Below are 25832 nucleotides of genomic sequence, written 5' to 3' on the forward strand. Positions count from 1 at the left end.
GAAATTCATTAGCTTTGGCTTTGAGAGGTAACTTAACCTTCTTGAGTTTTTAATTCTTTGTTCCATCCCAGGGTATTGTGGGAATCAAATAGGGTAATATATTGGCATTTTGAAAACTGAAGGCTATATAATTGGAAGATGTTCTTTTAGATGCTAGTTGAAACGACACAGTAGTTGTGACTCTAAATACAAAGCATCTACTATATGCCAAGTCATTGTGTATCTCAGTGTAGGAGGTATAAATATTAATGGCACCTCTGCCTTGAACAGATACAAAGTGAGGGGGTAGGGGTATGGTAAAGGAAGAAGAACATAATATTCAGTTGATTTCCTAGAAAAGGTAGAATTTGAAATGAGACTTGAATAAGTAATAATTTCAACAGGATGACTGAATAAAGATCACTTAAGATATAATAATTCTACTACCTTTTTCTCCTCTGCCTCCATGAATTCAGGATGCTTTCACCATCTTTTCTTTCTACACTCTTCCTTGAAATCTATTTTTTTATTAATTTTGTGTGAAGGGCAATGCTATACACAAGCAGAATGTCTTGTCACCACCTTAATATATCAGTGGCAAGACTAGTATGTGTATTCTCATGGCAGAAATGGAGCTTTGTACATCTCTGTAAATACTCTTTTTCCCATCAGATATACCTAGCACTAAGAATTCAGGTACATTTATTCTGAGTGTAACTTTGATTTTAATAAACTGGGTATCTTAAAAGTAGCTATGAGTAGTGAGAGGACAGTATTCTCTCTCTTTCATCCTCTTCTCTCTTCCTTCTCCCTGTGTCCTTCCCTTCCTCCATTTCTGAATGAGAAATAAACCTTAATTATGGCAAGCCCCTAAGATTTCAAGGTTGCTTTTAAACAGCCTAACTAACAACCTAACTAACATAGAAGGTAGATTCGACAATAACTGAAACTTTAGAATGTGGCACTGGCTTAGAAGGCAGGCAACAATGAGGAAACATACGGTGAAGGCTGAAAAGATGGCCAGCCATATTAAGCAGTTAGAACATATTTGGTAAAACTGTTGCCTAACATAAATTGGGGGTCATATTATATGGCTGCTGAGCTGGCAGTTGTAGGAAAAGAGGTTGGGGATCAAAACTTATTTGTGTGTGTTGGTCTTTTTTTAAATTGAATTTTCTATTGAGGTAGTTGCAGAATAATATAGAAGTCATGTTAATTCCTTACCTAGTTTTCCTCAGAGGCAACATCTTGCAAAACTGTAGTACAGTATTACAACTAGGATATTCACATTGATAAAACCTAATCTACTTCAGATTCCCCCAGTTTTACTTGCGTGTGTGTGTGTGTGTATTTAGTTCTGTACAGTTTTATCACATGTAGATTTGTATATCTACCACCAAGTCAAGATACAGAACAATTTCATACCACATTTCCTCATGTTCCCCCTTTTATCACAACATCCACTTCCCTCCCTTCTGCCAAATTCCCTTACCCACCCCTCTACCCGCATTTCCTAATTAACCCCTTGGCAACCACAAATCTATTTTCTATTTCTAAAATTTTATCATTTCAAAATATATAAATAGAGTCATACAGTATGTAACCTTTTGGGATTGACTTTTTTCCCCTCAGCATAATTCTCCAAAGATTCATTGCATTTCTGTGTGTATCAATAGTTTGCTTCTTTCTATTGCTGAGTAATATTCCATGGTATGGGTATACCGCAGTTGGTTTCACCATTCACCTGTTGCAGGACATCTGGGCTGTTTCCAGTTTTAGGATATTATGAATAAAACTGCTGTGAACATTTATGTACAGGTTCTTTTGTGAACATAAGTTTTCATTTCTCTGGGATAGATGTCCAGGAATACAATTGCTGGATCATATGGTAGTTGTGGGTTTAGAAACTGCCACATTATTTTCCAGAGTGGCTATACCATTTTACATGTCCCCCAGCAGTGTATGAGTGATCCAGTTTGTCTGTGTCCTCATCAGAATTTATTATTTTCGCTATTTTTCATTTTAGCTCTTTTAATGGAGGTGTAGTGATATCATGGCACTTTTAAGTTGCATTTCCCTGATGAATGATGATGTTGAACCTTTTCCTGTACTTATTTCCCATCAGTATAAACTTTTCAATAAAATGCCTGTTTGTGTCCTCTGTCCATTTTCTAATCAAATTGTTTGTTTTTTACTGTTGTGTTTTGAGAATTCTTCATGTGTTCTGGATGCAAGTCTTTTGTCACATATGTGGTTTGCAAATATTTTCTCGCAGTCTGTAGCCTATCCATTTTCTTAGTAGAGTTGTTCACAGAGCAAAGTTTTTTAATTTTGATGCAATTAATTTGATCGGTTTTATTTTATGGATTATGTTTCTGGTGTCCAGTCTAAGAACTTTTTGCCCCATATCCCCAAGATTTTTTCCTGTATCTTTTTTCTACAAGTTTTATCATTTTACATTTAAGGCTGTGATCCATTTTGATTTAATTTTTATATAAGATAGGAGGTTTAGATTAAGATTTGTCTTCTTCTTCTTCATTTTCCTACAAATATCCACTTGTTTCAGCACCATTTTTGAAAAAAGTGTCCTTCCTTAATTGAATTGCTTTTGCGCCTTAAAAAAAAAAAAAAAAAAAACCTGTTTGACATATTTGTGTGGGTCTTTTTCTGAGGTCTCTATACCATGGATCTATGTGTCTTTCCCCCAGTGCTTTCATTACTATAGCCAATACAGTAAGAAACCTTGGTATCTGGCAGAATGATTCTTCCCACTTTATTCTTCTCTGTCAAGATTGTTTTCATTTCCATAAAAATTTCCCGGGATTTGATAGGAATTGCATTTAACCTATAGATCGATTTGGGGAGAATTAACATCTTTACTGTGTTGAGTCTTCCCATCTATGAACATATGTCCTAAAATTTATCTAGGTGTTCTTTGATTTCTTTCATGAGCATTTTGTAATTTTTATCACCCACATCACATACATGTTTTGGTTTTATTAGATTTATACCTTAGTATTTTATTATTTTGTAGTTAACTATGAATGGTATTATGTTACACATATTTTTGTTAGTGTAAAATCAACACACAACTTTTGTGTGTTGATTTTATATCTTTTGACATTGCTGAACTCACTTGTTAGTTCTAGGAGGGTTTTTTTGTGTGGATTCCTCGGATTTTCCTTATAGGCAGGTATGTCATCTGCAAATAGAGTATTCTTTTTTCGTTTCCAATCTGTATGTCATTTATTTCTTTTTCTTGTCTTTTTGCACTGGCTAGAACTTCCAGTATACTATGTTGAGTAGCAGTGATAAGAGCAGACATCCTTGCCTTGTTCCTGATCTTTGTGGAAAGTCTTCAGTCTTTCACCTTAAGTATGATGTTATTTGTAGATTTTTTTTGTAGATGCCCTTTATCAAGTTGAGGTAATTCCCCTCTGGGAGTTTTTGTTTGTTTGTTTGTTTGTTTTACCATGAACAAGTACTGGATTTCATCAAATTCCTTTTCTGCAGCAATTGACGTAATCATGATTTTTCTTCTTTAACTCATGATACAGTGGATTACGTTGAGATATATATAATACACACACACACACACACACACACACACACATATATATATATAGTTTTTTGTTTTGAGACAGAGTTTCACTCTTGTTGCCCAGGCTGGAGTGCAATGGCACGATCTTGGCTCACTGCAACCTCCGCCTCCCAGGTTCAAGTGATTCTCCTGCCTCAGCCTCCCAAATAGCTGGGATTACAGACTGTGCCACCACACCCAGCTAATTTTGTATTTTTAGTAGAGACAGGATTTCACCATGTTGGTCAGGCTGGTCTCGAACTCCTGACATTGGGTGATCCACCTGCTTCAGCCTCCCAGAGTGCTGGGATTATAGGCGTGAGCCACCATACCCAGCCTACGTTGATATATTTTCAATCTTGAGTCAGCTTTACATATGTGGAATAAACTCTACTTGGTCAGGGTTTATAATTCCTTTTACACATTGTAGGATTTGGTTTGCTAGTATTTTGTTGAGGATTTTTAAATGTATGAGAGATTTTCAAGTGTTCATGATATGTATTGGTTGGTAGTTTGGGGCATTTTTTGTTTTGTTTTCTTTTACTGTTTCTGCCAGGTTTTGGTAATAGTATAATACTGGCCTTATATTTTAGAAGGATTTGTGAAGAATTGGTATTAATTCTTCTTTAAGTGCTTGGTAGAATTTTCCAGTAAAATTATCTGGGCCTGGATATTTTGTTTTTGAGAGCTTTTAAATTACAAATGGAATTTCTTTAATGTTTCTAGGACTATTCAGATTATCTCTTTCATCTTGGTTGAGTTCTCATAGTTTGTAGTTTTTTAGGAATTGGTGCATTCCTGCTAAGTGGTTGACTTTACAAGTATAAATCTGTTGATAGGATTTCCTTTTTACCCTTTTAATGGCAGTAGGATCTGTAGTGATATACCCTGTTTCCTGGTTTTGGTGATTTGTGTTTTCTCTATATTTTTCTGCCTTGTTAGAGGTTTATTAATTTTATTGATTTTTTTTTCAGAGTCAGCTTTTTGTCTCGATGTTTTTCTGTGATGTTTCTGTTTGCAATTTCATTGATAACAAGTCTTTATTATTTTCTTCATTCTGCTTGCTTTGGGTTAATTTTGCTCTTTTTCTATTTTCTTAAGGTAAGAACTTAGATTATTGATTTGCAAACTCTCCTTGGTTTTAATAAGTGACTTATGGGTTGGAGGGTAGCATATACAGCATGGATGTGTTAGACAAAGGGATGATTCACATCCTGGGTGGGGCAGAGCTGAACTGTGTAAGATTTCATCAAAATACTCGGAATGGTGCACAATTTAAAACTTATACATGGTTTATTTCTAGAATTTTTCATTTAACATTTTCTGACCACAGTTGACCACTGGTAACTGAAATCACGTAAAGTGAAACCATGCCTAAGGGGGGACTACTGCATTCTCCTTATTTATTTATTTATTTATTTTTTGCCACTGTGCCCTGCTAAGGGCTCATTTTTAATCATAAACAATATTGCCTAATATTACAACTGGCGTTCCATTATTACCTTGCCTAGTAGGTTTCCAGAGAAACAGTGCTGAAAGCCAAACTCAAGGTCATTTCACCAGGGAGAAAGAAAAGGTTTTATTAACCCTTTACTCATAGCAGTCCAGGGTAATCTCACAGTATCAGGGCCCAAACTTCTATATTGCTGCTCTGCCATTCATGGCTTCTATTTCCAAGGTTACTTTGAAGTCCAAGAATCCTGCTAGAGCTCTAGCTACCACATCCATGTTCCAGCAGGAACAGAAGATGAGCCCACCTGCTTCCTCTTAAGCCTTTAAGTTTAAGGAAACTTCCCAGAAGCACCACTAAGCACTTATTTTTTTCTTTTTTCTTTTTTTGTTTCCATCACTCAGCACTCTTATTCCATGTCAATGCCAGAACTTAGTCATATGACCACATGTGTCTGCAAGGAAAGCTAGGCACATTGCTAACCTGAATAAGTTCTGGGATTCTGATACAAAGCAAAAAAGGGAGAACAGATAATTGGGTCAGGCAATTAGCATTCTCTCCTATACATACACATGGGGGGAACAATAAGCTTTTTATTAAAAGCTGAGACTAAAAAACCTCATATATATTAGCTGGGCATGGTGGCACGTGCCTGTAATCCCAGCTACTTGGGAGGCCGAGGCGTGATAATCGCTTGAACCTGGGAGGTGGAGGCTGTGGTGAGCCAAGATCGTGTCACCGCACTCCAGCCTGGGCACCAAGAGTGACAGACTATCAAAAATAAAAAGGTAAAAAGTCATATAGACATTGGGATGTAGATTATTGCTTGTAATCATCTGCTTATGATTTGAAAATGCTTTTTATCAAGGTAAGTCATTTTCCAATTAAATTTTTGGAAGAAAAAAATTATTTGGGTCAGGCATGATGGCTCACACCTGTAATTATAGCACCTCGTTGAGGCAGGAGGACCACTTGAGCTCACGAGTCCGACACCAGCCTGGGCAACAAGACAAAACCCTGTCTCTACAAAAAATACAAAAATAAGCTGGGCATGGTCGCACACGCCTGTAGTTGCAGCCACTAGGGAGGCTGAGGTGGGAGGATGGCTTAAGCCCAGGAGGCGGAGGTTGCAGTGAGCCCAGACTGCGCCACTGCAGTACAGCCTGGGCGACAGAGCCAGAGCTTGATTTTTAAAAAAATTATTCGTCCTAGAACATTAGCTCTCTAATCTGTTAAAATAGTTTTATCTCCATCAATTGTGAGATGTAATTAACATGAGATATGTTTTAACTTACTGGTACTAGGTTAAACTATAGGAAATGGCTGTTTTTTGTAGTTGGAAACAATCAAATATTGGCAATTTTACACAGCTCAACCTGTAACAAAGTATCAAAGGGTGTGAATAATTTACTTAAAAAATATAAACTAGCACAGATTTAGTTTACTGCCATAATAAAATGACTAATACAGCTGAATTTCAATAATCTTTCTCAAGTGGGAAAGGAGCAAAATTACATCTGGAATATTTGGAATTGTTCCTTTATCCTTAAGCACTTCAAAATTCTTTTTCTGTTCCTAGATAAAATACTTATTGTAGTAGACTAAAAATAGGCCCCAAAGACTTCCATGCCTTAATCCCTAGTATTATGCCTGTGTATGTTAAATGACCTAGCAAAAGAGACTTTGCAGGTGGAATTAATGTTGTTTTGTTTTGTTTTGTTTTGTTCTGTTTTGTCTTTGAGATGGAGTCCAGCCAAGGCTGGAGTGCAGTGGCGCAATCTCGGCTTACTGCAACCTCCACCTCCTGGGCTCAAGCAATTCTCCCACCCCAGCCCCCTGAGCAGCCGAGACCACAGGTGTGTGCCACCACACCTGGCTAATTTTTGTGTTTTTAGTAGAGACAGGGTTTCACCATGTTGGCCAGGCTGGTTTCAAACTTCTGACCTTGTGATCCACCCGCCTCGCCTCCCAAAGTGCCAGGATCACAGGCGTGAGCCACTGTGCCCAGTCAGAATTAATGTTATACACTTTCACCAGGGTGCAGTGGTTCACGCCTGCAATCCCAGCACGTTGAGAGTCCAAGACAGGAGGATCACCAGAACCCATGAGTTCAAGACCAGCCTGGGCAACATAATGAGACCCCATCTCTTAAAAAAAAAATGTAAAAAAAAGCCAGGCATAGTAGGCTGAGGCGGGAGGGCTGCCCGAGCCCGGGAGTTCAAGGCTGCAGTAAGCCGTGGTCATGCCACTGCACTCCAGCCTGGGCGACAGAGCGAGACCCTGTCCCAAAGGAAAAAAAAAAAGTTATCGACCTTAAAATAGGGAGATTATCCAAGTGGGCCCAGAGTAATGAAATAGACATTTAAAAGTGGAAATGGAAGACAGCAGGGTAGGTCAGAGAGAGGGGTGATGGAAGAAGTAACGGGAATGATTCAAAATGGGAGAGGGACTTCACCCACTATTGCAGGTTCTGAAGAAAAGGGGATCTGACCCTCAGCTAACAGACAGCAAGGAAAGGAGAATTTGATCCTTCAACTGCAAAGAACTGAATTCTACCAACAACTAAATAAACAAGGAAATGGATTTGCCCCCCACCCCAAAACCTCCATAAAGGAATGCATTCCTGCCAGCACCTTGAATTTAGGCCAGGTAAGACCCGTATCACACTTTTCACCTACAAAACTATAAGACAATACATTTGTGTTAAGTCACTGAGTTCGTAGTAATTTGTAACAGCCTCAAAGGAAAGTGTATATACTTACCTTAATAAACCTTAAATTTAAAGGACTCAGAAGGGTCCCTAAAGTCATTTACAAATATTTCATTTTACTTATTTTTTGAGACAGGGTCTCACTGTGTCACCCAGGTGAGAGTACAGAGGCGCAAACGCAGCTCACTGCAGCCTCGACCTCCCAGTCCCAGGCCATCCTCCCAGGTCAGCTGCCCAGTAGCTGGTACCACAGGCACATGACACTATGTCCAGCTAATTCTAAAAAATTTTTTGTAGAGACAGGGCCTCTCCACATTACCCAGACTGGTCTCAAACTCCTAGGCCCAAGTGATCCTCCCACCTCGGCCTCCCAAAGTGCTGAGATTACTGGTGTGAGCCACTGTACCCGGCCAAACTATATTTTAAAAGTCCAATTCATGTCTGGTCCCAAATGATTCTGGTAAAATAAGTTGTATTATGACTAGATATGTGTGTATAGCCAATAAAATGCGATAAAATATTAAAAGACTGAAAGCTACACAGCAATTATTTTTATGTAAGAACTCTAAAAAGTTCTTGACAAGTTATTATGAGAAACATTTCATCTAGGAATGATTTCTAAGGCAGCATTTGAGTTTCCATAAAAACAGAACTTTCTGTCTCAGAAGGTATATCAGTAAGAGGACCAGAATCTTCTATTTCCAAGAGCATTGGTTTCTTCTGTTCACAACTCAGATTTGAACTGTCGTTCATTTGAATCTCTTCCTCTTCCAATTCCAAAGATTTATCTGGGGCTGAAGCTACCACTTCTTCGTCTTCATTTTCATGTAGAAAGCCACAAATCATGTTGGGTCAATAGGAGAAATCACTATCCTTTATTTGCAGCCATTCCACCTCACCTGTTTTCTTCTCCTTCCTTCTTCTCTGTCAGAAGAGTTCTTGTCATGCTGAGCTTCTTCATTGTATGACATTTATATTTTAGCACTGTTTTATTATTGCCTTCTGTATCATCATGTTCAACATTTTCTTCAAATATAACACAGATCCCAAGAGTGTCTTCATACTCCCCAGCAAAGACACAGCTGTCCACTTGCAGAATGGGCCTCTCAGTGTCAGTGCCCAAACCTTGCATTTATTTTCACATTTGAGAATCAATACTTCCTGATAATTCCACTAGAACCAACTGCTCCTCGTCTTCCTCCTTTTCTCCGTCCTCCAGACCCCGCTAGTTGGCCACCGCCTTGGTCCGCGTTGCCTCGCCTCCTAGTCACTGGCCACGCCCTCCAGGAGCCACCATCTTGAGTACGGGCTCTGCATTCTCTTTTAAGACATTTCTGATAATCAGCAATTTAAAAACCCTAGTTGTTATCTCCAACTGTCAATTTCACTAATGGTTCTTTTACTATCCATTATAAAGCTCCATGTTAACAAACATCTGCACATAGATATCCCAAAGGCTCAAATTAAACTTGTCTAAAACTAAACTCATTATTTTCATATTCTCTGGGCTCTCCCAGATCTGTAACTCCCTTTCTTTTTCTCAGCAAAAGACTACTGCTATTTACTCAGGAATCTAAAGCAGGCTATTTCTATTTATTCAGTAAGTGATGATGATTATAATGCTTAAATAGCTCTTGAATCCTTTGTCTTCACTAGTTTCCCACTACCACATCCCTATTTCAGGCTTTCTTTGTCCCCCACCTTGAAAATATAATTTTTTTCAGGTTTATGAAAAACATCAGCTCCTTGTCCATACCTTATTTTCTTACTCCCTAAGGGCAATCACTTTCAATTATTTTAGCTAAATTTTGCAACTATTTTTTGTATAATTTTAAACATCATGTAGTGTTACTTTTTAGTTTTCCATATTAGGCCTTCTCTACTGACTTTCCAAAATGGGTGGAGGGGAGGATTTAACTCTTTTATATCATATATACATATATATATATACACACACACATTTTCCTCATCCTAATATGTATATATTATAAATTTCATGTAGATCAATATTTAATAGTTGAATTATGATTGCATAAATGTTATTTGCAGCCTGGCCGTGTAGCATACTATATTATGTCTTCTTCCTTTTACAAGTTTTATTTTCCTTTGAATCTTATTTCTTTATTTGCTTAGTTTTCTATATACTTTCAATAATTTATTCTTTAAGTCCCTGCTTTTACTTTAAATCTATCAGTTGCATCTTTGATTGATCTCTGCCAGAGTCCTCTAATCTCTATATTACAATCCGTAATTGTTGCTTTCTTGGTCTGCTGCTCGGCTATGGTCTCCCTTCTATAGCATTCTTGTATTGCCTCTACTCTTTGTTGGTTCTCCAGTTTCATGGCTCTTACTTACACTTCTGTTTCTTGGTTTATTCCCTTGTTTCTGATATAGCACATATTCTAGCAGTTTCCAGAAAGAGTGCATAGGAAGTAAACTTTTTGAGACCTTGCCTGTCTGAAAAGGTATTTATTCTACCCTCACATCTAATAGATAATATTGGGTATTGAATTTTAGCTTGGAAATAATTTTCTCTGGAACTTTTGAAGAAGTTGTTCTGTTGTTTTCTAACTTTGAAGGCCGTTTTGATTCCTGAACCTCATGTGAACTTTTCATTGTGTTTTTCAATGGAAAGTTTTAGGATCTTCCTCAAAATACTGAGATATCAGATGATGCGTTTTGGTGTGGATCTGTTTCATCCACTGAGCCCACTATTGTTGATTCAAGGAATTCATTTCTTTCAGTTTGGGTCTATTTTCTTGAATTAAGTTTTTTTCATTCTTTCTGGAAATACTCTTTTTCTAATGTTTGATGCCGTGGACTGATCTAAATTTAATGTCTCTCCTATTTTCTCGTTATATTTTTGTTAAATTTTCTGGGGTATGTACTCAAGTTTTTGTCTTTCTACTGATCTTTGATTTCTGCTATAAGTTTAATTTGCAAGAGCTTGTTGTGTTGTTTATGATTATATATATGTACTTTGTAAATAGCATCCTGTTCTTATTTCATGAATTCAGTATTATCTCTTTGAAGATATTAATGATTTTTAAAATGTATATTTTATTCTTTCTGGAGTATTTCTTTTAAGCTTTCTTTATATTTCTGTTTTGTTTCAGTCTTTCTCATGTTAGAGGCTTTCCTCAAATATCTGGTGATTCTTGGTTGTCCATTTATATTCAAGAATGATACACTGAAAAGTTTTGTAGGTGGGGCTTGTTAACTTACTATTATAGGATAATTTGGCTAGACCTTTTCATTGGGGGACCTCTAACTGTTCTCTTCAGGATTTATCTCTTTAGCTGGTCAAATTCTCTGGGGAAGAAACTTCCAGCTCCTGGCTAGAGATAAGCCTGGTGTTAAGCCAGTGTTCTGAGAACTGTTGGAGAAGAGACTGCAGGCTCTGTTCAGTTTGTAGGCTTTCACTTTATCCCTGTATAACTTTGACTTAATTCCTGTTTTGGTACAGAATACTTGCCCTCTGCTCTGCCTGGTGTCCCTGATCCACAGCTTATTTGGTTTACCCTCTCCAAAGGAAAATTATCTCCAGGAGTTGGGTAGGGAGAATTGCCCAGATGCAGGATGTGGAAGAGAGGAGGGGTCTGTTTCTTATACTTTCACAATTCTGTTTTTAGCTCCACTTTCAACACTACTTTGAATTACTTAGCTCTACTAATTCCATATTCTTTCTAGAGTTCTCTTGTACAAATCCAGTTACAAATTTCATAGTTTTTTTGTTGTGTCCTTTTCTTATTTTTGTCCTCATGATTTTATGCTTTTGTCTTTTTCTTCTTCTTTTAAAAATATCTTTACTGCTATTTTACAAATGTTTTGAAGTGGAGCAGTGGTAAATGCATTTGCTTGATCTCTAACTGGTGACCTTAGTGGTCTCCTCCCCCTAGTCTTACCCCATTCTAATTCACTTTCACAATACTGTCAAGATGATCTTGATAAAGTCACACTCTATTCTAGTCATCTCTTTATTAAAACCCTTCACTAGTTCCCATTGCCCATGATAAATTCATTTCTTTGCATAATATACAAAGTACCCTGCATAATCTAATCCCTACCTGGTTCTCTAGCCTCATCTCGAATAAGTTTTATGGTTTTCTAAACACCTGATGTTATTTCCTCTTCTGTATTTTCGGATGTTCAGTTTCTTTTGCCTGGAGTACTCTACCCCATCATCGTCTGCCTGGTAGCTGCTTCCATGTCAAGATGGTTATGAAGCCTTCCTTGACTTCCTTGGCTCATCATTCTAGTAGTTGTTTATCCCCTTCTCTGTATCCATGCTGTGTTCTACCTAATGTAGTATTAGCATTTATCATATAACATTTTAGTTATTTATTTACATGTCTGTTTACTGGAATTTGAGCTTCTTGACAGAGATAATATCTTAATTATTTTTGTATCTTCAGAATTTAGCAATGCCCAGCATGAGCGGGGTCCAATATATGGTTTCAATTTATTTGTCGCCTGATATTTACACAGCATACTGTATTTAGCTTTTGGTGGAGAAAGAGATACAAAGCTACAGACATGTGTACATGACCATCTTTCCATGTTATTAAACATTCTACATTTTAATGGCTGCTAAATATTGCATTATATGGATATACCGTAGTTTGTTTAGTTAATAGCCCATTGTTAGGTATTAGTTAATGTTTCAAACTTTTTGCTGTTTTAAATCATGCTGCAGTAAAAACCTAGCTGGAGGTAAATTTTAAAGTGTACATCCATGATTACTCGACATAAATTAAATTCTTAGAAGTTAAAATGCTAAATCAGTAGTAATGTTTGTTTTAAAAGCTTTTGGTATATATCCTTCCAGGTAGGTTGTACTAATTTATATTTTCACCAGAAATTCATTAGGGAGGACCCATTTTTCTGTACTCTTTCCAGTACCACTCCTGTAATCACTACCACCACCACCACCATGATGATCATTCTTTGCCAAGATTTATAGGTTAAAATAATATATTCCTGGTTGAATGTGCCTTCCTCTGGTTACTATTGAGGTTGAGTATTTCTAAAATGTTTATAAATAATTTGTGTGTCATTTTATAAGGTGCCTATTTGTGTCTTTAACTATTTTCCTGTCAGGATATTTTTTTCTCTCACTGCCTCAATTTTTTTCTAGGAGAAATGAGAGATATACTATATAGCATTGTTTATGAAAGTACATTGTGTTCTTTGACAATGAATTTAATCTCATCTAATAATTTTTATATGTATAACTTAAAATTTTTTTAAAGCATTAATTACAGTTTCTAGAAATCTGTGTTTGGGTTTAATGACTAAATCTCTTTTCATAATCTTTTTTGAATCTTCACCTAAAGTATTTGCAAAAGGCTAAGTTGAAGAAAACATCTGTCTCCAAAACAGAATGACACTGGCTGGAAGCAGCTTCACCAAAATCTTTTGAGAATAACAAATAATTGTTTTAAAATATTTTTAAATACACAAATATACCACCTTAACCAAGAGCCATTTAGTTAGGCCTATAGAGTTGTACAGACATCAAACAATCCAGTGTTAGAACACATTTGTTACTGCCAAAATTTTCTCATGGCCATTTGCAGTTAGTTATTCCCCATTTCTATCCCAAACCCCATGCAACCACTAATCTACATTTTGTCTTTATAGATTTGCCTTTTCTGGAGAGTTTACATAGATTGAATCATATTATATGTGGCCTTTTGTGTCTGGTTTCTTTCATTTAGCATATTTTCAAGCTTCATCTATGTTGTAATATGTATCAGTACTTAATTCCTTTTTATTGCTGTGTATCATTTCATTGTACAGTCATACCAAAATTTGTTTATCCATTCATCAGTTGATGAACTTTTTTTTTATTATACTTTAAGTTCTAGGGTACATGTGCACAACGTGCAGGTTTGTTACATATGTATACATGTGCCATGTTGGTGTGCTGCACCCATTAACTCTTCATTTACATTAGGTATATCTCCTAATGCTATCCCTCCCTCCTACCCCCCCCCACAGTAGGCCCAGTGTGTGATGTTCCCCTTCCTGTGTCCAAGTGATCTCATTGTTCAATTCCCACCTATGAGTGAGAACATGCAGTATTTGGTTTTCTGTTCTTGCAATAGTTTGCTGGGAATGATGGTTTCCAGCTGCATCCGTGTCCCTACAAAGGACATGAACTCATCCATTTTAATGGCTGCATAGTATTCCATGGTGTATATGTGCCACATTTTCTTAATCCAGTCTGTCACTGATGACATTTGGGTTGATTCCAAGTCTTTGCTATTGTGAATAGTGCCGCAATAAACATACGTGTGCATGTGTCTTTATAGCGGCATGACTTATATCCCTTGGGTATATACCCAGTAATGGGATGGCTGGGTCAAATGGTATTTCTAGTTCTGGATCCTTGAGGTATCGCCACACTCTTTTCCACAATGGTTGAACTAGTTTACAGTTCCACCAACAGTGTAAAAGTGTTCCTATTTCTCCACATCCTCTCCAGCACCTGTTGTTTCCTGATTTTTTAATGATTACCATTCTAACTGGTGTGAGATGGTATCTCATTGTGGTTTTGATTTGCATTTCTCTGATGGCGAGTGATGATGAGCGTTTTTTCATGTGTCTGTTGGCTGTATGAATGTCTTCTTTTGAGAAGTGTCTGTTCATATCCTTTGCCCATTTTTTGATGGGGTTGTTTTTTTCTTATAAATTTGATTGAGTTCTTTATAGGTTCTGGATATTAGCCCTTTGTGAGATGAGTAGATTGCAAAAATTTTCTCCCATTCTGTAGGTTGCCTGTTCACTCTGATGGTAGTTTCTTTTGCTATGCAGAAGCTCTTTAGTTTAATTAGATCCCATTTGTCAATTTTGGCTTTTCTTGCCGTTGCTTTTGGTGTTTTAGACATGAAGTCCTTGCCCATGCCTATGTCCTGAATGGTATTACCTAGGTTTTCTTCTAGGGTTTTTATGGTTTTAGGTCTAACATTTAAGTCTCTAATCCATCTTGAATTAATTTTCATATAAGGAGTAAGGAAAGGATCCAGTTTCAGCTTTCGAATTACGGCTAGCCAATTTTCCCAGGACCATTTCTTTTCTTTTTTTTTTTTTTTTTTTGAGATGGAGTTTCTCTCTTGTCACCCAGACTGGAGTGCAATGGCACAATCTCAGCTCACTGCAACCTCTACCTCCCGGGTTCAAATGATTCTCCTGCCTCAGCCTCTTGAGTATCTGGGATTACAGGCACCTACCACAACTCCTGGCTAATGTTTGTATTTTTAGTAGATACAGGGTTTCACAATGTTGGCCAGGCTGGTCTCGAACTCCTGACCTCAGGTGATCTTCTTGCCTCGGCCCCCAAGTACTGGGATTGCAGGTGTGAAGCACGGCACCCAGCCTCTTGTTGTTTATTAAAATATAGTTTTAGCGCTTACATTTAGATTGATAATCCATCTTGAGTTGATTTTTGTATATAGTTAAAGGTGGGGGTTTGATTTCATTTGGATGTAGATATCCAGTTGTCCAGAGCCATTTGTTGAAAAAGATTATGATTTCTATCATTGAATTGCCTTGGTACCTTTTAAGGTTTTATTTTTGGACTTTGTTTCTGTTTCATTGATCTCAGTGGCTATTATATGCCCATATCATGCTGTCTTGTTTACTTGATTAAGTTTTAAAATCAGATAGTGTTAAGTCCTACAGTTTGTTCTTATTTTTCAAGATTGTTTTTTTCTGGATCCTTTGCCTCTCCATATACATTTAAAATAAGCTTGTCTATTTCTATGAAAATAACCTGCTAGAATTTTCATAGGGATTACATTGAATCTGTAGATCAGTTTGTGGAGAATTGCCATCTTAACAATAGCAAGTCTTTCTTTATTATTATTATTATTATTATTATTATACTTTAAGTTCTAGGGTACATGTGCATAACGTGCAGGTTTGTTACATATGTATACTTGTGCCATGTTGGTGTGCTGCACCCATCAACTCGTCAGCACCCATCAATTCGTCATTTATATCAGGTATAACTCCCAATGCAATCCCTCCCCGTTCCCCCCTCCCCATGATAGGCCCCAGTGTGTGATGTTCCCCTTCCCAAGTCCAAGTGATCTCATTGTTCAGTTCCCACCTATGAGTGAGAACATGCGGTGTTTGGTTTTCTGTTCTTGTGATAGTTTGCTAAGAATGATGGTTTCCAGCTGCATCCATGTCCCTACAAAGGATGCAAACTCATCCTTTCAAGTCTTTCAATCCATGAACATGGACTATATCTCCACTTATTTAGCTATTCTTTAGTTTTTCTTAGCAATTTTTTTTATTGTCAATGTACAGGTCTTATACTTCATTTGTTAAGTTTATTCCTAAATATTATAATTCTTTTTGACGCTATTGTGAATGAAATTGCTTTCTTATTTTCATATTGTTTAGTACAATTATTTTTTAATAATGTCCATATGTGTATGCCATATTTAATATGCTAGCAGGAACCAGTCAATCACTGATGCTTGTCATGGGAACAAAATTCTGGGCATTAAGTACCTAGGTGCAGATTTTGCCCTTAAAGAATGAAAGTCTTAAAAAATTAAAGTATGTTAATACAGAAATAGTCTTGGGAATTCAATTAGAAGACATGACAAAATGCTAATATTAAGGCTCTCTTAATATTGCTGACTTGTATTTCTTGATAGTTTATTGATTTCTAAAAATCGTTATAAATGTACCCCTTTGCATTTAATATGTATCAATCAGCAAATTACTAGAATGTGCTTATGTTGACACTTCTGATCTCAAGTTAATGGTTTGTTGTAGTGCTCATCTGTGCTTCCATCATATTAAAAATGTTATTTAGGGGAAAAAATTGCACCTCGCAGTTAGTTATTACAACAAAAAGGAGATATATTTTGCCAGGCGCAACATACTGTTTTTCCGGCCTTTTATAGACAGCCAGCATTGAAATCACTGTCCTTAAAGCATGATCTTGCAGAATGTCTTTATAAGATAAAATGAGGTATTATACTTTAAAAACTGGGTAACATTAGGGTTTTTCTAATTAGGTGAAGAAAATGTAAGTATATTACAGCTGGCCCTTGAACAATGGAAGGTTTAAGGGTGCTAATCCCCACACAGTAAAAAAAAATATATAACTTTTGACTCCCCAAAACTTAACTACAAATAGCCTACTGTTGATGGAAGGCTTACCACTAACATAGTCGATTAACACGTATTTTGCATGTTATATGTATTATTATATACTGTATTCTCATGATAAAGTAAGCTAGATAAAAAGAAAATGTTATCAAGAAAATCATAAGGAAGAAAGGAAGAAAAAAACATTTAGCAGTTTTTAAGTGGAATTGGATCATCATAAAGTTCTTCATCCTCGTCATCTTCATGTTGAACAGGGTGAGGAGGAGGAGGAGAGGGTGGTCTTGTCTCAAGTGTGGCAGAAGTGGAAGAAAATTCATGTATAGTGAATTTGCACAGTTTAAACCTATGTTGTCCAAGAGTCAACTGTACATTGTTTAAAGTTTTTAGTGTTTCTCTTGTAAATTCTTTTTCTTCTTGGGCACCAGTTATGGCTTATTCACTAGTAACCATTAATGGACACTAAAACAAATGACCAAGTTTATTTGTGCATGTTAATAGAAAAACTCAGAGTATCATGCTTATTTCAACAGCTTAGTTTTACTAGCAGAAAGTTACTGTTTCATATGGTAAAATTAATGGTATTTTGTGGTACTCGGCCTCTGAGAAAATTTAAGAACCACCAAGTTAAATAAATCATTATTAGAAAAGAACAGAAATGTAAATATACTCAGTGCACTCATTTGCTTATAGGTAGCTAAGACCCACCAAAACCTATACTCCCAATTTAATGACTACCCTGTATGTCACTTTTAGGGTGTAGTAAGTCAAAAAGCAGTTAACACCTTATTCTAACAAAACATAAATGTCAACTACACAGTTGTTTGCCTGAAAGCTAGGGAGAGCAGGAAAAAACAAAACAAAACAAACAAACAAAAGTCTTGTCCATTGTTTCAGAGTTTCCAAACAGATAGATGAGTGTTTTTTTCTTATGTGTTTTCTAAAACTTAAAGCTATTGAAATTGCTATGTAAAGTTTTGTTATTCATATGTTGAAAGAAATACGTAAATTATGTTCATGGGCTATTTTGGCCTTAGATTAATGATTGTGTGGCCTTTTCTCCTATAGACATGCTGCGAAGGAAGGTAGAAGAGGTAACACGGGTTTTGAGGATCATCTTCACAAGGAGCATGCACGCGATGTCAACACTGCTTTTCATTGAATGACCATATCTTCAGCATGTCGTTTCTGGATTATTACCTACAAATTCTGATGTTAAATAGAGTAGTATTTATACTTAATATTTCATCTTGATCATAATGAATTGTGCATCTTTTTTTTCATTTAAATATTGTACTGTTGACAATTATACCTTAGTTTTGTTTTAGTATCAGAAAATCAAAATTATACTAACCCCTTTGTCCAGACAGCAACCTCTTAGATGTTGACCCTGTATGTGTAATTTATGTCTTACTCTCCCTGGCATCAGTACACATCATCCTTCTCACTCCAGTTGAATCGTAGGGTGATGTTTGCCAAAAGTACATGCCAACCTATAGTGCTAGATACTGTAAAGTCTCTTCTCAAAGGAACCTACTGTCTAGTTTGAGATATAATTAATGCTTGTCTGTATAAAAACAATATAGATAATATAAAGAAGTACATTATGAGTTATAGAAAGTGTGTTATAGAGATTCAGAGCAGGGAGGAAAAGTTAGGGTAGATATTATTAAAAGGTTAAGGAAAAGTAAGTTTCAAGGAATTCGGTTATTTTTAATGTATGGATATACTGGCATTTTATTTGGTTTTAGCATATGATTTATAATTGGTGATTTCTGTGTATTTGTTTGCTTTTTTTTTTTTTTTTCAGTAAGCCTTGTTCTTAGGTTTGGAACAGTCTGGTCTCCTGTGTTTCATGTTTCACCTAAGTCATAAATAAAGGTAATGTCCTGAAAAAAAAAAACACGTAATACTGAAGTTAACTATTAAAATTTTTAAGTGGATAGAGCTCAGTCACCTAGAATTTATTGAGCTAAATTTTCTGTTGTACTGATTGCACGCGACCATCCTGGCAGGTACACATTACACGAAGAAATATTTTTGAAATGAATATTAGCAATGATCAGTCTTATGAGCAGACTAAATGCCAAAATTGACATGGACTCTTTTTTTCTACTCAAACTTTTCCAAGCAGCAGCTTCTTATCCAGTAAGTTTTTGTAACCATGCAGAATTATAGAATGTGAAAGTAATACAGAACTCGTATAATCTTGTGGATGATTTCTGTAGATAAACACAACTTTTAAGTATAATCTTTAGTACTCTCTAATTTTTCAGTTCAGTATTATTACTCTTATACCCTAGATAACAGTAATACTAAAGACATATTTTCCCATTGCTTTTGGAGATTCAACTCTTGTAAAGTAGCCTGTGTACAAGTTCTACATTCAGTAATGAGAATATAGTGTATCACAGGAAACAGTGACTCTAGTCTTGTTCTTGCCTAATTAACTGGACAAATAATTTCATCTTGGGCATTATCTTTGTCCATAAATGAAAAAGTTGGATCATATTAGGGTTTCCCAAACTGTTTTGTGAGAAGAAACTGGTTTTCATTTCTCTGAAGTTTTGAGATTCCTTTATGTCTTTCACTGTGAGTAGAGTGCTTACTCTATATTTCCTAAGTAAAATAAAGAAAAAGGAAACTACAATACTGCTTATACTATCTTATTGTTACATTATATTCAGTGGGAGTTCTAGCCAGAGGATGGCAACTGGCTTCTAGATTGGTCTAGTAATGCTATTAAGACTTACAGGGTGATCTCAGTGTACTGTCTGGAATTGTACATTGGACTAAATCATCTCTAAGATTCTTTCTGACCGTTTCTAACATGTAAAGAAATGATATTGTTGAACAAATTTTTTGTTTGTTTTTTTTTTTGAGACAGGGTCTTGCTCTGTCACCTAAGCTAGAATGCAGTGGCATGATCTCAGCTCACTGCAACCCCTGCCTGCTGGGCTGAAGCGATTCTCCTACCTCAGCCTACCAAGTAGTTGGGACTACAGGTGCACACCACCACACCTGACTAATTTTTGAGTTTTTTGTAGATACAGGTTTTTGCCATGTTACCCAGGCTGGTCTTGAACTCCTGGGCTCAAAGGACCCACCCGCCTTGGCCTCCCAAAGTGCCAGGATCACAGGTGTGAGCCACTGTGCCCAGTCACATTGAACAAATCTTAATTAAAAGGTCAGAAATATAGAAATAAGCTATTTTTACCAGTAATGTTAAAGCACCATTTATGTTAGGCACTGGAGTCTTCAGCCCCTTGTAACCATTGTTAACCAGCTGACATATTAGCTGAAGAATTCTTAAAGTGTTGACACTATCCCAGTACATACCCATTCTTTAATCCTTTGAAAAGATGCTATATTTGTTTCTATAACAGCATTTATGCTATTTCGTTTGGGAAATTTGAAAGACTTGCACAGTTGTTTACTCTTTTTTTTTTTTTTTGAGACGGAGTCTTGCTCTGTTGCCCAGGCTGGAGTGCAGTGGCACGATCTCCGCTCACTGCAAGCCCCGCCTCCCGGGTTCACGCCACTCTCCTTGCTCAGCCTCCCGAGTAACTGGGACTACAGATGCCCACCACCACGCCCGGCTAATTTTTTGTATTTTTAGTAGAGACGGGGTTTCACCATGTTAGCTAGGATGGTCTCTATCTCCTGATCTCGTGATCTGCCTGCCTCGGCCTCCCAAAGTGCTGGGATTACAGGCGTGAGCTACCGCGCCTGGCCCAGTTTACTCTTGATATTAGATGGTGAGTAGATTCAAGAGAAGATTTTTGGTTTTAACATCTTCTTCCATATCTTGGAATCATAACTGCTTCATAATGTAGTCTTCAGAAGCGTGCCACAAACAAAGCACCTAAAAAGGACAAACCCAAAAAAATGTGTCTCTGTTAAGAATGAGCTTCTGGATTAATTAAACTAACCTTGTTGAATTGTCAGAAAGACAAATGAGGCATACTTTTCGGTTTGTCATAAATTCTTCTAGGGGTAAAATTGTGAAATTAGGTAAGATCTCTGTGCCCATGTATAACATCTAGAGATCTCCAAGGCTTTGTATACACTGTCTGATGTCCTTTTAAGCTGGGGAGAAGGATGTTGGGGGAAACAGAATAGCTATTATTACACAGTTAACACGTTTGGCAGAATTAGAAATGGCCTGGTTTTCTTTTTAGTATAATTTTCTGAATGTCTTTTTGTACCTATCACTTGCATTGGTTACAGTTATACACAGGTATGTAGAGTACTTCTTATGACCTTGCTTTCCAGTTGTAATTCCTCAGCTATGTGAATATGTATCTTAGCTATTCATTTTCCACTCATCCCACCTAGTGGATTTGCAATGTAGTGTGTATCATTTCAATATCAATAGGCTATATGTTTATTAGAAGTTGTACACAAGTTTGGTGTGATGGTTGGTGTAATATTTGTTCCACCCTTTGCCACCATCCCAGAGGATAAGCACACTAGCAACCTTGGTGTATTTTTCCATTTCCTTGTCAATTCCTTGTCAATGTATCAATTTGGACAGATTGGTTGAGCCACAAAATTCAGCTCTACCACCGTATAGGATTTACCTGGTGCAGGCGATGATGTGACCCCCATTTTGTTTATACTTATATTCAGTTCATGTTCTGTGCCAAAGCTACAAAGTGGTACATGTTATGCCTGCAGTCATTCACCTTTATGCTTCAAGAGCACAGTTATTGGCATATGATAGGTCTTAGGTAGCTCACCATGACATTTTCAATCTGATAGAAGTTCTCAGGACAGGAAATTCTACAATGTTTTTCAGTAGCTGCTTTTTGGTCCTTTGCTCTAACTTGAGCATGGCAATACAAAGCAGTTTGAATAAGTCTAAATCTACTGATTAACATTTGACTGTTTACTCATAGATTACCACTCAATCATGGAATAACTTTAAAACCATACCTTTGTATATGCTTGACAGTCACCCTATTCTTAGGCGGTATCCCCATTTTACAGATGAGAAAACTAGCCTAGACCAGTTAAAGAAACTTACTGAAACCCACAGTCTAGTAACTTACCAGAGCAAAAATTCAAGTCCAGATTGCCTCTAAAACCCTGTTGTGCTATACTGTCAACTGAGAAGTGAGATTCAAATCCAAGTAGTATGCCCCGCCCCCCACCATTACCTACAATCTTTTCTTCTTTGACTCCTTGAGATGTAAGAGGGTTTCTCTTTAATTAAAAAGGTATTGACTAGGTAATGTAGTCATGGGTTCAAAATTCAAAGGGCACAAAAAGATACAGTGAAGAATTATTTCTGCCCTTGTCCCTCAGCCATCCAGTTCCCCTACCTGGAGGCATTCACTCATCATTTGTCTGTAAGTTCTCCCAAAGATATTTTGCGCATATACAAGCAAACACATATATGTAAGTTTTTAAGTGACTAGAGCTCCCCTTTTTATGCAAATAGAAGCATAGTATACACATGGTTCTACATCTTGCTATTGCACTAACTATATTTTGGAGATTGTTCAGTAGCAGTTGGTAGAGAACTCCGTCATCTTTGTAACTGCTACATAGTTTTTCACTGAATGATATATTTTCATAGTATGTTCTTGGATATTTTCATTTCTGTTTTTATAAACAATGTTGCAAGGAATGATAGTAGGTTAGAGGATATATAGTATTGAGGACTCTAGTCATAACTGAATTGCTGCTTTAAAGGGAATGTACATTTATGATTTTAGTAGTATCCTCATTTGCCCCCAATAGATGTTGTACCAATTTATATTCCTACCACTAGTGTATTGAGAGCACCTGTTTCCCCACAATCTCAATAAAACAAGTGTGTTATCAAACTTTTGGATCTTTCCCAGTCTGTTAGGTGAAAAATGGTACTTTAGTGTACTTTTAAAAACAAACTTTAAGTTTTAGAACAGTTTTAGTTACAGAAAGGTTGCATAGTACAAAGTTCCACATACCTGCAACTCAGTTTCCCTTGCATAACTCTGATACATTTGTCACAGCTAATGAACCTTGTTATTAACTAAAGAGCATAGTTCATTCACATTTCCTTAGTTTTTACCTCATGTCTTTTTTTCTGTTCCAGGATCCCATCCAAGATACTGCATTACTTTAGTCATCATGACTCCTTTGGTTCCTTTTGTCTGTGACAGATTCTCATGTTTTTGATGACCTTGCTATTTTTAAGGAGTACTGGTAGTCAGTGCACTTTAAAATTTGTGAGATTGGACATCTTTTCATACACTTAAAGACATTTGCATTTCCATTTCTCGGAACTAAGAGCCCATGCTTTTAACCACTATACTATACCTCTTTCTTGATTCACCATAATTATCAGTAAAACATTTGTGAACCTGAATACACGCAGACTTCTGATTCTAAGTGGAGAAAACTCTCAAGTCTCTGTTACAGATAGAGGAGAACCATTAGTACAGGTGATATAGTCAGACTCGTGTCTGATGACTCTGGCTACATCATGAAGGATGAAGCAGAGGCTCGACTGGAAACGGTAGGTAGGCTGGATAAATCCTTGAAAGAAAAGCAGTGTTGATAAGAAGTTCAAAGGAAATTACAGAAGAGCCAGGAATTAGTGGTAATGAATGAGAGAATCAAAAAGTCAAAGGTGACTCGGTTTTTTTGAGCTGTATATTTTGGGTCTTCTTTTGAACCTAGATGAGAAATTCAAAATAAATATTTGGACAATGTTCAGCATACCTGTCACTCGAGACCTACTTTCTCTTTCTTTTGCCATAGCTCTGTGCTACTACAATTCCCAGAGCCCCATGCTCCATCACAATCTTCTTAGAGTCCGCCGCGCGGAGTTCTGGGACTTGAGGTCCGCGGCCTATTTACGCAAGTGGGAGGTAGGGGCCTGTGGAAACATGAAGAGGTAAGGACTTGTCTAAAGAGCAGGCGGCAAGGGGAGCTCTGTTCTACCTTTTCTTTTGAAAATGGCTTCAATTGCTTTCTGGTTTGGGTATTGCACGTTCTCGGGATGCGATTTCGTGGGAGCGGGAAGACGACAAAGGAGACGGGAGGAGGGGAGACGGGCTGAACAGGCCTGCAGAGCGAAGGTCAGGAAGGGCTGCCACCGGGCCCGGCTGCTGTGGGAATGCTCTCCCGGCACGGGCCCCGGGAGCTGGCCGGGTGCTGCGGCCACGTCGTTTCACACGGACCCAGCTAGGCAAAAGGGTTTGAGGCTGACCAGTTCCCGGCGACGGAGATGAAGGTACCTCGGGCCAACCCCTCTTCGTCCTCCCCTACCTCCACCTCCACCTGAGAAAGGCTCGGGGCCAGCGTATTTATTTGCAACGTCTGTGTGTTGGAGACTACTTGCTCGGGCCCCGAAACCATATAGCGCTTTCCAATCTTAAAGTAAGGGAGCGGTACTTTGTTTCTAAATGTAGAGGACAGCACCAAAGCGGTTGGATTTTTGGGATGGGGGGAGGGGAGGTGGAAGGCATTGCTGGGCTCAGTTCCCCTTACTGGTCCTGAGGTAAATGGCCGCTTGAGCTTAAATGGCCCGAGCCTCCCAACTATTGACAGGCTTAAGTTAATTTTTAGATTCACGCTGCAAGTAGAATCATCACTCTGGAATAGTGCAGTGCGTTTAAAATTCTTACTGATATGTTTTCCTGCACTGTCAGTTCCTTGCATCTTTTAAAAAACCGTTTCTGACTTTCCCTGCCTGAAACTAACCTTTAACGTTTTTTTTTTCTTACAGTATCTCATCCATGCAAAACATGTATAATGTATATATACAGCTTAAAGAATAATAAGGTTCGCATCCACTGCAAGCTTAAGAAATAGGACATTGCCAGTCCCTTAGAAGTCTACTGTGTCTTTTCCCTCCCTTCGTTCCCCCCTGAGGTGACCACTATCCGGAATTTTGCGTTACTAATTCCCTTGCTTTTAAAAAAGCAAATCGTTTCTAGTACATATGAATTTATCCCTAAACAAAATGTTCCTAGTTTTATCTATTTTTCAACTTTACACAAATGGACACATATCATATGAATTTTTCTGTGACTTGCTTTATTTTTTTACTCAACATTTCTTTTTGAGATTCATGTGTGTTGATGTCTAGAAACTTTAAACTTAGTAAGAAGTTTTGGGATTCTAAGTAATAAAAAATTGAGATACTTAAAATGAATTTTTTAACACCTTGGGCCTAAAGATAATTTAGAATTTTCCAAAATAGGGCCAAGTCTTTCTAGAGCCTGGGAATATTGTTTTTAATTATGGGTGTTAGTTTTTCTAGACTTTATCATAACCTCACTAGGAAAGAGCTATTTTATAAGGAAAGTATTTGATATTTGTTTTTTTTCCTGGAGTTAATTCATTTTTTGTATTTTTTTAAATAATCTGTTGTTTCATGCTTGAATGGCCCTGTTATTTCTTTACACTCTAATAAGAGTTTTTAATTACTTAGTTAGCTCATGCTAGCCATGGCCTAGATTTCTACACAGTGGTGCCCAGGCTATAAAAATGTTATGACCATCTTCATATTTCTTTCTGTATTCTCTCCTTGGAGATCTCCTCCTCAGAGCTCCAGATCTTGTTATCACAGATGACTCAAGATTTATACATTCAGCCTCGGACTCTCATCTCTCATTTTCCCTTTAGCCAGTCACTCATGCTGTCCCTTCAGAATCATGTATTTGAAGTACTCCTGATACTTCATGCTGGCGTTTCTATTGTAAAAGGTACTAGACTCAACATGGCTAAAACAATACTGACTTTCCCTTTCCCAAATCATTTATTCCATCTGGAGCTTTGGCTTTCCTTCATTGGTACCATTGTTCTCTCAGTTACACAGACTGAAATTTTGGGATTATCTTTGACTTCCTTACCTCTGCTTCCAAAAGTCCTCTCTCATCTAACCCTTTCTTTCCATTTTCACTATTACCATTTCAGTCTAGACCTTCATCACCTTATACTTCACTAGTTTCATAACTAGTTCTTGTTTCTTCCCTTTGAAT

The 25832-nt window shown here is 37.2% G+C and overlaps 2 protein-coding genes and 1 pseudogene across 8 annotated transcripts in view; 2 read left to right on the forward strand and 1 right to left on the reverse strand.

Moving 5' to 3' along the window:
• The window catches only part of NUP62CL (nucleoporin 62 C-terminal like), an 85068-nt gene extending 66270 nt beyond the window's left edge, over nucleotides 1–18798 (forward strand). Inside the window, exon 8 of the mRNA XM_033202134.1 lies at nucleotides 17920–18798. The gene's annotated coding sequence lies outside the window, so the exon portion shown is untranslated. The remainder of the gene's footprint in view (nucleotides 1–17919) is intronic.
• Nucleotides 8243–20194, reverse strand: LOC117077697 (annotated as a pseudogene).
• Nucleotides 20195–23618: 3424 nt separating this feature from the next.
• RBM41 (RNA binding motif protein 41) overlaps nucleotides 23619–25832 on the forward strand; it is a 55778-nt gene continuing 53564 nt past the window's right edge. For 5 of the 7 annotated variants that reach the window (XR_004435022.1, XR_004435023.1, XM_033202135.1 and 2 more), the window contains exon 1: nucleotides 23619–23740. Coding sequence is in view for 3 of the 7 variants with exons in the window: in XM_033202135.1 (XP_033058026.1) it covers nucleotides 23634–23740 (107 nt within the window). In the remaining 4 variants the exon portion in view is untranslated. Of the gene's footprint in view, nucleotides 23741–23838; nucleotides 24080–25460; nucleotides 25557–25832 lie in introns of those variants that run through there. The other 2 variants (XM_033202138.1, XM_033202137.1) reach the window with 2 other exon arrangements.

Source organism: Trachypithecus francoisi, unplaced genomic scaffold (genome assembly GCF_009764315.1).
Source record: "Trachypithecus francoisi isolate TF-2019V2 unplaced genomic scaffold, Tfra_2.0 Lachesis_group6, whole genome shotgun sequence".
Taxonomy (NCBI): Eukaryota; Metazoa; Chordata; class Mammalia; order Primates; family Cercopithecidae; genus Trachypithecus; species Trachypithecus francoisi.